The 11,002-nt window shown below is 45.6% G+C and overlaps 1 protein-coding gene across 2 annotated transcripts; it reads left to right on the forward strand.

Annotated features, from left to right (window-relative positions):
* The first annotated feature begins 3,178 nt into the window (after positions 1-3,178).
* Positions 3,179-10,228, forward strand: GIMAP6 (GTPase, IMAP family member 6). 2 transcript variants are annotated; one of them, XM_017874484.1, is made up of 4 exons: positions 3,182-3,522; positions 5,540-5,624; positions 6,368-6,508; positions 7,131-10,228. In XM_017874484.1, the coding sequence occupies exons 1-4, from the start codon at positions 3,433-3,435 to the stop codon at positions 7,922-7,924; spliced, it is 1,110 nt and encodes a 369-aa protein (XP_017729973.1). In that variant the 5' UTR covers positions 3,182-3,432; the 3' UTR covers positions 7,925-10,228. The 2 variants fall into 2 exon arrangements, with proteins under 2 accessions (XP_017729974.1, XP_017729973.1); XM_017874485.1 differs by lacking the exon at positions 6,368-6,508 and having other exon boundaries at positions 3,179-3,522.
* Positions 10,229-11,002: the final 774 nt, after the last annotated feature.

Below are 11,002 nucleotides of genomic sequence, written 5' to 3' on the forward strand. Positions count from 1 at the left end.
TAGGAACACTTTTACACTGTTGGTGGGACTGTAAACTAGTTCAACTATTGTGGAAAACAGTATGGCGATTCCTCAAGGATCTAGAACTAGAAATACCATTTGACCCAGCCATCCTATTACTGGGTACATACCCAAAGGATTATAAATCATGCTACTATAAAGACACATGAACACATATGTTTATTGCAGCACTATTCACAATAGCAAAGACTTGGAATCAACCCAAATGTCCATCAGTGACAGACTGGATTAAGAAAATGTGGCATGTATACACCATGGAATACTATGCAGCCATAAAAAAGGATGAGTTCGTGTCCTTTGTAGCAATGTGGATGCAGCTGGAAACCATCATTCTCAGCAAACTATCGCAAGAACAGAAAACCAAACACCGCATGTTCTCACGCATAGGTGGGAACTGAACAATGAGATCACTCGGACACAGGAAGGGGAACATCACACATCGGGGCCTGTTGTGGGGAGGCCGGAGGGGGAAGCGATAGCATTAGGAGATATACCTAATGTAAATGATGAGTTAATGGGTGCAGCACACCAACATGGCACATGTACATGTACCCTAGAACTTAAAGTATGATAAAAATAAATAAAACAAATGAAAATAACTCTAAAAACTTAAAAAAAAAAAGTCAGGAAACAACAGATGCTGGAGAGGATGTGGAGAAATAGGAACGCTTTTACACTGTTGGTGGGAGTGTAAAGTAGTTCATCCATTGTGGAAGACAGTGTGGCGATTCCCCAAGGATCTAGAACTAGAAATACCATTTGACCCAGCAATCCCATTACTGGGTATATACCCTAAGGATTATAAATCATCATACTATAAAGACATATGCACACCTATATTTATCTTGGCATTGTTCACAATAGCAAAGACTTGGAACCAACCTAAATGCCCATCGATGATAGACTGGATAAAGAAAATGTGGCACATATACACCATGGAATACTATGCAGCCATGAAAAAGGATGAGCTCATGTCCTTTGCTGGGAATTGGATAATTCTGGAAACCATCATTCTCAGCAAATTAACACAAGAACAGAAAACCCAACACTGCATTTTCTCACTCATAAGTGGGAGTTGAACAATGGGAACACATGGAACAGGGAAGGGAACATCACATACCAGGGCCTGCTGTGGGGTGGGGGACTGGAGGAGGGATAGCATTAGGAGCAATACCTAATGTACATGACGGGTTGGTGGGTGCAGCAAACCACCACAGCATGTGTATACCTTTGTAACAAACCTGTACCCTTGCACATGTACCCCAGAACCTAAAGTATAATAATAAAAAAGGAAACAAGACCGTGACAGAGATTGTGAATTACATGCTTTGTAAATATGCTATGTTTAAGACATTAGGATACAGAGGACCTCCGTCAACAGAACAACAGAATACATTATTTGGCTTGCAGGATAACACCATGTGGGAAAAATTTTTTAAAATAACCAAATAAATAAATAAATAAATAAAACTGAAACTGAAATGGCAGTAGAGCCATAAACTCAAAGGGAAGATTGGTTGTCCCAAGAAGCTCTCAGCCATACTCTCTGGAGCCTAAATTTGGAATCAGTTGTAAAGTGAGTTGTAGATTGAGGAATTTCTGGATTAAGCCAGAAACCTGAAAATGGGGTTGAAGTGGTCTCAGTTAGTGCCAGCACCCCCTTGTCAGTTCCTGATAAATATATACACAAATCCTCTTTGGAGTAAAGCTGCCTTGATTTCAATCCCAAGGATTTCCATACTTAAGTTCACAATCAAAGACTGTGAATGTAATTCCAGAAAAGAAATCACCAAAAGTGAGAGTCAGCAAAAAAGAAAAACAAAAAATAAAAAACAACCCAAAAGAACCAACATCAGATTCATATGCTGTATCAATCAGGTTAGGCCAGATTACCTTGCAGTAACAAACACTTCCCAAGTCTCCTGGCTGACTGAACACTGAGCTGGATGATCCCTGGCTTGCTCAGTCAACTGCAGGTCTGGACAACTCTCCAGGGTCAGCTTGCAGAAGATGGAAATGATTAAAATTCAAAATAGATCGTTAATTTCAATTATGGGTGGAGTAATAACATTCTAAATACTTTCTAAATACTTAGGCAATGGAATGGTAAAGATCATCACATGACTTTTAAGAATTAATCATGTTAGGCCAGGCGTGGTGGCTCATGCCCATAATCCCAACACTTTGGGAGGCCAAGGTGGGCAGATCACTTGAGGTCAGGAGTTCGAGACCAGCCTGGCCAACATGGTAACACCCCATCTGTACTAAAAATACAAAATATTAGCCGAGCATGCGGACACCTCTAATTCCAGCTACTTGGGAGGCTGAGGCATGAGAATCACTTGAACCTGGGAGGATGAGGTTGCAGTGAACTGAGATCACACCACTGCACTCCAACCTGGGTGACAGAATGAGACTCTGTCTCAAAAAAAAAAATTAATTATGTCAGGGTATTTACAGAATAATTTAAGTAGTTAAGTTAGAACATAGAAAGCGATATATATATTATATATATATATTATATAATATATATAATACACACACACCACATATCCTAATTTAACCAAATACACCATGACTATCAACCAGAACAGAACAAAAGAAAATTAGAACTATTATGGTAGATTGAGTGGATTTTTTTAGGAAATCTTAACATTTTAAAATCATGTGGTAACAATATCATCACCTATGCTCCTATGTTCTCAATTTCTTCCTTCAATGGCTTCCCTTTAGCCACAGTGATCAGACCTGTCAGTAAAGTCCTAGAAAACATGTTTTTGAGGATGCTGAGGTTTTTTCTCCCTTAGCCTCTGTTTAAAATATTGTTCTTCTCCCATAACAAGTGCTCTCTTTAACCCTACATTTTAGACATTATTTTGTATTTTCCCTCTTCTTATAGTGCAGATCTTCTAGAAGCTGTAACAATTGTAATTGCCAATGATTCATGCCTTACAAGAAATGAGTATCAGACCTTGTCCTGCGAGAAACTATTAAAGGAAGGAGAGGCTGGGGAAGAAAGGAGACAATGACCATTTGCTCCAATACTGAGGCATAGAAGTTCCCTGGGGAGGGGGTGGGGTTTAGAAAAGAGAGATCAGGAGAAAGTCACTCTTCCTGACACAAATCTTTCTGAGGCCTCTGCTTTTTTTTTTAAGCTCTGAATTCTAGTTATACTGGCTCAGGATAAAAACAATCCCACCACTAGTATCCTCCCTTTTTCTACTTCCGAGGCTGCAAAGTGCAACAGCAGGCTCCCTGACTCAGGAGGGCGGGTGTTCCTGCCCACTTCCTGTTCCTCCATCTCCAGTGGACGCTGCTGTTTAAAGGCAGGTCTCCAGCCCAGCTCTCCAATCACATTTTGCTGAAAATAAAAGTAAACATCGGCCTTGTCCTCCATGTTGTTCATACACCATGGAAGCTTTCCTCTGCCTCCTCCGTGAGAGTGCGTGGCTGAGAGACAAGAAACGTGGCCCTCTCTCTTGCCTGTTAGCTGGTGCAGAGGTAAGTCTGAGTATTTGTGTGTGTCATATTTGGTTGTGTATGTGTGGGTGTTTGTGTTGTATATGTGTGTTTACGTGTTTGTATGTATTAACATGAATGTGAGTGGTATTTGTATGTGTGATGTTTGTGTTGTATGTGCATGTGAATGTTGTTTGCGTATGTGTGTGTTGTGTATGTATATTTGTGTTTGTGTGTGTATGTGTTTGTGTGTTCATCTGCATGTGTGTGAGTGGTACATGTGTTTTGTGTAAGTGTGTGTGTTGTGTATTTTTGTGTGCTGTGGTGTGTGCGGGTTTGTGATGTGATAAAAAGAGCTGTGACCAACAAGTCTGGAGAATTTTTTGCCCTGTGACAAAGTCACTGTTTAATATTTGGCAAGATGCTTCTCTGAGTTTTGCTTTCTTCCAGAGCAACGTGACAAGGATGGTACTATCTGTTCCATCTTCTGTGTTGGAGACAACACACACTGTGGCCAATATGGGAGGCGCCATTCCGGGCAGGGTCCAGGAGGAGGCAGGGAGGCACCTTGGGTGCAGACCCGTTCCCCCAAAACCCTGCGAGGGCACAGTGCAGGTTCCTGCATGCCACAGCCTAGTCCCACCCGGCTGTTGTTTCTTGTTAAGCTGCCTGCCTGTTCTCTCTAAAGGAGGAATGAGATTACATTGGTAAAGTGCTGCCTCAGTTTCCACCAGGGATGTAAGGAAGCCAGGGACAAAGAGATTGAGAGACCACCCGTTAGGAAAAACTGAACTCCCTTTGGTAGGTGAAATATTGGACTCTTTCCAGAATCTGGCTGTTCGGGTTTGAGTAAGGCTGTCCGCCTGGTCTGCTTTTTCTCTCTTCCTAGAAAGTCACCAGACCTTCCTGGACTCCCTCCATCCCCAGCCCAGCACTGCAAAATTGATATCTACCAATCATAAAGCAATATCCACATATACACTCCTGGGATCTGGGGAGGACTGGAGCGTTTGCCAGGTGAGCAGAGTAGAACAAACACACAACAATGTGGCAAGGAGAAAAACCTGTCTATCAGGTTCCCCTGGACTTAGGTTTCCACACATCCCAGACCCTTCATCTGGATCTGTTTCATCTGGTTATGAATGTCCTACATGATCTGGAAAAACAGCCATGGACCATGCAACTTCCTCCTCAGTCGCACAGAGAAAATCCAGCAGAGAGAACCTTATGGGATCTTGACATACAGAACTGTGTTAGTCCATGAAGCCAGGACACATTGCTGTCATGAGAAGGGGGACAGGAGTTCCTGGTTGGGAATGATGTGGCCCTAATTTGCAAAGAGGACTAAGAATTGCTCTAAAAAATGTTATGAAGTATGTTGGGACCTTAATAGGGGAAGAGACATTCACAGGCATCTAGTTCAGGCCCAACATTCATACTGATGGGATGCTGAGGCCCAGGCAGACCTAACTGGTGGTTGCATCTCCCCTGAGGTCTCTGGCTTCCTTCCCAGCTCAGCCCCTGCAATCCCAGTTCTCTGCAATCCTCACTGCACAGACTTCTCCAAAGTCTGGCCCCAAGACCCTTCCAACAACATCCTACTCATTCATGTCCTCCAGGCACACTAGACTTCCTACTGCTCCCAGGGCACACAGGATCAGAATCACACCTGCTTCTGTGCTTCCCTTCCTCCTCCTCCTTTCCTTCCCCCACCTTCTCCCCACTGCCTCCCCCTCCACCTCCCCCCACCTCCCAGAACAGTTCCAGACCCTGTGTCTATCCAAATATCATCCATTCCTCAGGTCCCAGGCCAGTTGCACCTTTATCTGTAAAATCTCTTAAACTTATGATGGAGACAGCAGTGGAGGGGGCGGGGGATAGGGTCCCTAAAGACAGCAGAGGGTGTCTTAGACCCCTTCTTCTATTGCCTCACTCAGTCCCACCCCAACCCTAAACTAATGCAAAAAACTTTCCTCTGGCAAGAGAAAGGCGAAAGGCAGGTAGCTGTTGAAAAACTCATTTGGAAAGTCAGTAGAACATATGATTTTTTTTAATGTAGATGGAGGAAGACGAATGTGAACAAATTCCCCAGGAGAATCCCCGAGAAGAGCTGTCCCAGGATCCTGTGCTGGAGTTGTCAGGAGGTAAAGCGAATGAGGAGAGAGGAGCGGGTGGGAAACATTTGGGCTGCAGGTGGGACACAGCTCCACCACCATGGTGTGCTTGGAGAGACAGCTGATGTCCCCTGGTCACAGAAATTTACCCACCTCAGTCACCATCAGAGGTCTTTGAGGTAGGGCCCTTCTTATCACTAGCCAAAATAAGAAAAAAGACCCCCGGATAGGTATGGTAGATAAAAGGAGGCAAAAAATAGCACCAATGACTAACTCCCAATGCCAGTCCCAAAGGAAAGGCTTTCACATGGTGGATGTTCTTCCTCAGGAAGGATGTGCTGACAGTGGGTGTGACAAAAATGTGCTTAATAACAATAATAAGCACATCACAGTGGATGTGCTGTGTGGGTGTTTGACTGGCTCCAAAGTGGAGCTGTCATGGTTGTAAGGTTGAAAGCGCCTTGCGAACAAGCGGAATGTACTTGGCTGCTGCCTCACATCTGGGCTCTGCCTTATCGGGGCGTCCCTTTCCCTAAAGCCATTGCACAGGGTCAGGCGCTTAACTTTCAGGCAGGATTTAGAAAGGCTGGAAACCCAGCCCTTTCCTGGCCAGAAGAAATTATTTGTTATTCATTATGTATTTTAATATGAATGACCTTTTACTTTATGAACTTAAATGACCCGAGCCACCTGGAAAAAGCCATGTTAGCCTACTACAATAGGTTACCAATTACCAATACCTGTGCTAACACCGGTTTGACCTTTTGTTACAGCAATCAAGGTTGGCTATTCCCTTAAGAATCCTCTCCAGATCTCAAGTGATGCATTTGGCTTTAGTAAAGTCCAGTGGTGTGTGCTAGCTCCAGGCTTCTCAGATGGGTGTTCCTGTCTCCTCTGGCTCTGCACTGGGCTAGGTGGGTGGGGAAGAACATCTACTGCCCAGACTCCTGCCCATTCACTCAAATTCCTTTCCAACCACCTTGGGGAAGCTGGAGGGGGGCCCGTGTCACTCAGAATTTGTGTGTGGATCAGAGCCAAGGGTGGCTGGCAGGCCACAGCAAGGCCTGTTGGTGCCCAGGAGGTGACTGCCCCCATGCTGCCACATGCCAGCTTCATGCTCTGTCATCTGAGATACATCAATGTCTTCAGTGGAGACAAGACTGGGAAACTGGCTATTACTTGTCACTTCTTTATGTGCTCTGGGTCTTGGGACCTGCAAGGCCAGGAGAAGGGAATTTCCTTCTTGCCTTCTTCCCCAGTCATATCTAAAAACCCTGGTATTGGGTGTCTTGGTGTTCTATTGGCCAAGTCTTGCTTTTCTCTCTAGGCTCCACTCTTCCACTGGGAGAGAATGTTCAGCCCCACCTTCAAGGATGTGGACCCAGAACGGTGGCCCAGCACTGGTTTCAGGAAGACGCTGGTCTTTGACAATCTGCCCCTGCAGTCTGGGGGTACACCCAGGGGCTTCTGGTGAGAACAAGATGGGGTACATGGGCCCTAACCCCAGTTCCCTCTGCTTTCTTTGGATACTTCTAGGTCTAAGGGAGAAAGAACAGAAGATCCCAAGGAGACTGAGGCTCATTCTCGTGGGGAAAACAGGAAGTGGGAAAAGTGCAACAGGAAACAGCATCCTTGGCAGGGACGTCTTTGAGTCTAAACTCAGCACCAGACCCGTGACCAAGACCTCCCAGAGAGGGAGCCGAGAGTGGGCTGGGAAGGAGCTTGAGGTGATTGACACACCTGACATTTTGTCCTCTCAGGTCCTGCCGGAGGCGGCAGCCGCTATCCGCCAAGCCATCATCTTATCCTCCCCAGGGCCCCACGCTGTGCTCCTGGTGACACAGCTGGGCCGGTTCACAGATGAGGATCAGCAGGTGGTCAGACGCCTGCAGGAGGTCTTTGGAGTGGGGGTTCTGGGTCACACCATCCTGGTATTCACCCGGAAGGAAGACCTGGCTGGCGGCTCCCTGGAAGACTATGTGCGAGAGACCGACAACCAGGCCCTCGCCCAGCTGGATGTGACCGTTGCACGGCGCCATTGCAGCTTCAACAACAAGGCACAGGGGGAGGAGCAGGAGGCCCAACTGCAAGAGCTTATGGAGAATGTCAAAGCCATCTTGTGGGAAAACGAATGCCACTATTACAGCAACAAGGCTTACCAATATACCCAGCAAAACTTTTCACTCAAAGAACTACAGGAAAGGAAAGTAACACAGGATCAGGGCTCTGAAGACATGCCTGGTGAGGAGTCATGGCTGGAAGGACTGTCCCAGATCCAGAAGGAATCTGAGGAAGCCCACAGACGCCTGCTGGCGAGGGCTGACCTTTGAGCCTGTGCTGGACTTGAACCAAGGACACCATCAGCCCTTGCATCCCTGTGTCCAGTCTTCTGTTTCTCTTTCCATCCCGTGGAGTGCTTCCCAGTCTCCAGGTCATGATGTCTGGTGTAGGAAGAGAGGCATGGGGCTAGAGGACAGGGTCCAGTGTGCCCAGATCACATCCCAGTTTCTTCATTCCTTCTTCCAGAACATCTGGGTCCTCCCTCCTCTGTGCGCCAACAGCATGCTGTCTTCCTATTGGACCTTCTATCTCATTGGCATTGCCTTTCATGGGTTACTTGCCTATACTCTGATAGAACCAGTTTCTTGAGGGCAGGCCTGTATCTTTTACTTCTGTGTAACTTCCACAGGTTTTGACTGCATTGGAGTCATGCAGTCACACTTGGTGCAGCAGCTCTGTGCGAGCTGTTGACGAGATGACTTCTCATCTCTCCCCACGCCATGATGGTTTAAGGTGCCTGTTGTGTCTGGTGGCTGGAACTTGGCAGTGGTGCTGAGACATGGGGAGGGCTGGAGACTGGGCTGAGAGGAGAGCAAGGAGGAACAGGGATGGAGGCAGGAGGAGCAGCCCTTTTGTTCACTCTTGAACTGTAACAAACAAGCCCCGTTGGAACTTCCTAGTGGGAATGATGGGAGAAGTCGGGGGCAGAGTATCCAAGAAGCTAGGCTGTGGTCAAGAAGGTGGTTCCTTGTCCTGGCTACAGAACATGGAAACCCCTAGAGATGCAGGTGGACTTGGGCAGAGGAGGTCACACCACCCCATCAAGGTAGACTTATATTAGAGATGACTTGCATCTGTTACTTCCCCTTTTCCCCTGGGTTTCATGGCCACTAATGATATTTGCCTTCTCCTCCTAGAAGGCACAGACTACTTTCAACCTGCCTCACCCTTCAGTGCCACCCCTGCCTTCTCCCTTGATAACAGGAGCATGTGGATGGGGTGAGTGTCTGCATATGCAAACGGGTTCCCTAGCAAGGTATTTGTGGGGGTTGAATGCAAGGAGGCAGGCAAGAAAGGGGACCTGCAAAGGAAGCAGTGGAGTGACTTAAACATCTTGCAAGGCAGCCTGCCTGGTCTATGGGAGAACTCTGAAGTCCATGATGTTTTCCTGGAAGGCTGTTGCTACAGGTGGGGCTTATAAGAAGTGATACTGGACAGGATTAGAAGGGAGTGGGATATCAGCCTGACTCAGGCCTCAGGCAGGAAGCTGCCTGCCTGCAAGAGGAGACTGATGTGCCTCGGGTGCATCCCAGCTTCTTTGAGGTCCAAGATGCTCCTGGGGAGTTGACCAACATTTGGGAAGATAATAGGAGGCAATGGGGAAATTGCTCCCCAATATATTCCTCTTTTCCTTTCTTCAAGCTGCGTGACAGGGGATCTTTAGCTACTTTCTCCTGAAAGGGGTGGGAAGTACAGCTTGTGGGGACAGTACTGGGAGATGATCAGAAATCACAGGGCACAGCCTTAGGTCTACCTGGACTGGAGATTCTCAACAGCCAGACACCCAACCTGTGGCCTCCTGCTCTGAAGCCATCCCCCAGCTTCCCTAGAACACAGCAGACATCTGAGAAAGCTTCAGCAGTTCTCTTGCTAACAGATTCAGAAAAGTGTCTCAAAGCAGAGCACAGAGTTATTTGGTGTATGCTGAAGATAGCCTTTGTGCCACAATCATTTATTAAATAAGCAATCAATTTCCCATTGAACTGAAAATGCAACGTTTATCATACATTCAATTCTCATTCACACTCCTTAAGATTTGTGTCAGAATCTTTATTTCTGTTCATGTGTTCTACTTTTCTACTCCTGTATGAATAAAATATTGATTTGATTACAGTTGCTTTGACTATAATGTGGGAGCCAATTTTTGCCTCAGTCTTCATTTTCATATTTACCTTGCGATTCTCAGGCATTTTTTTCTTCTGTGTGAAAGTTAAAATCATTGTGTAATTCCCCCCCCCCAAAATCTTATTGGTATTCTAGTTGGCAATGTCTTTTATGTTAAGTTTGAGGGAACTGGTAAATAGCTCAAGTATAAGTTAGTCAAGACCATTTTCTTTGTAAGTGAACAGACTTAAAACTCCAGAGCTACTGAAGTAAAAGTTAGAATCGTTTGCATTTTCATTCAGATAGGAGGTAATTTTGTACATTTGGACACTATTATTTTAACTAAATTAACTTAAGTAATGTCATAGGAGAAAACACAAGCATTTGACCAAATGAGATCCATTTAGCGACTAACTGGCAAGGCACTCAAAACATGTCATTCATTAAAGGTTGTTTTTAATTACCTCAAATATGGTGTTTTCTCTCCTTTATCACTAAGCACCAGGAAAGATATCTCCCATGACATTTCAGGAATAGGGACAGATGTCTCTGCATAGCTCTCAGTCTTTCAGCTTCAGAGAATGGGGAAGGCATGTGTGGGTATGTTCTAGAAACTCTAGTCTATCAACCAGTAAGAAATTAGTGGTGGGGGGTGATGGTGATGAGGGAGGGTTGTCTTGGCCAAAGCCGTGATAATAGCAGCTTATAGAGTTTGCTAAAAAATATCTCTACACTAAAGTGAAGGATGAAAAAACAGGGATTTGGAGAATTTGAGCTCAGTCATTATAGGGATTTTCTTCCTTGGTGGATCAAAGCAGGTGTGGAGTGTCACAGAAAGGTTTCAGCCTCTAACCTTTTTGTGATATCATTTATAAAGTGTATAGAAAATTCAAAATTATAATACTAAGAAAATAACTTTGAAGGCATGGGAAATGGCCAAATGCAGTTAGACATTGTTGCAGAGAACATGACCCCTAAGATGAGGGGAGCACACTGGTCTCATCTTGATGTGATTTTTCACATTAAGGCAGTATTCAGTCTGGATGCAGAAACAGCACACACCAGATGTTCACAGTGGCCTGGAGGGTGGAAGGATGGAGCCTGGGACAACCAGAGCAGGTAAAAATTTACGTGGGAGCTCCCCAAAATAAAAGAGCTGCAGAGTGGGGAGATGGAGTGGTGGGGATTTTTGGGGTGGGCACCAAAAGCTCTGCATTTCTCCCTTCAAATCCTTGGCTGACCCT

The sequence above is a fragment of the Rhinopithecus bieti genome, unplaced genomic scaffold, assembly GCF_001698545.2.
Source record: "Rhinopithecus bieti isolate Rb0 unplaced genomic scaffold, ASM169854v2 scaffold_8350, whole genome shotgun sequence".
Classification (NCBI taxonomy): domain Eukaryota; kingdom Metazoa; phylum Chordata; class Mammalia; order Primates; family Cercopithecidae; genus Rhinopithecus; species Rhinopithecus bieti.

Bases quoted from the DNA above. Each gene is read 5' to 3' on its own strand.
- GIMAP6 (XM_017874484.1), top strand. From the start codon at position 3,433: ATGGAAGCTTTCCTCTGCCTCCTCCGTGAGAGTGCGTGGCTGAGAGAC. The intron at 3,523-5,539 runs GTAAGTCTGAGT...TTTTTAATGTAG, and splicing joins GCCTGTTAGCTGGTGCAGAG to ATGGAGGAAGACGAATGTGA. The intron at 5,625-6,367 runs GTAAAGCGAATG...CTTTTGTTACAG, and splicing joins TGTGCTGGAGTTGTCAGGAG to CAATCAAGGTTGGCTATTCC.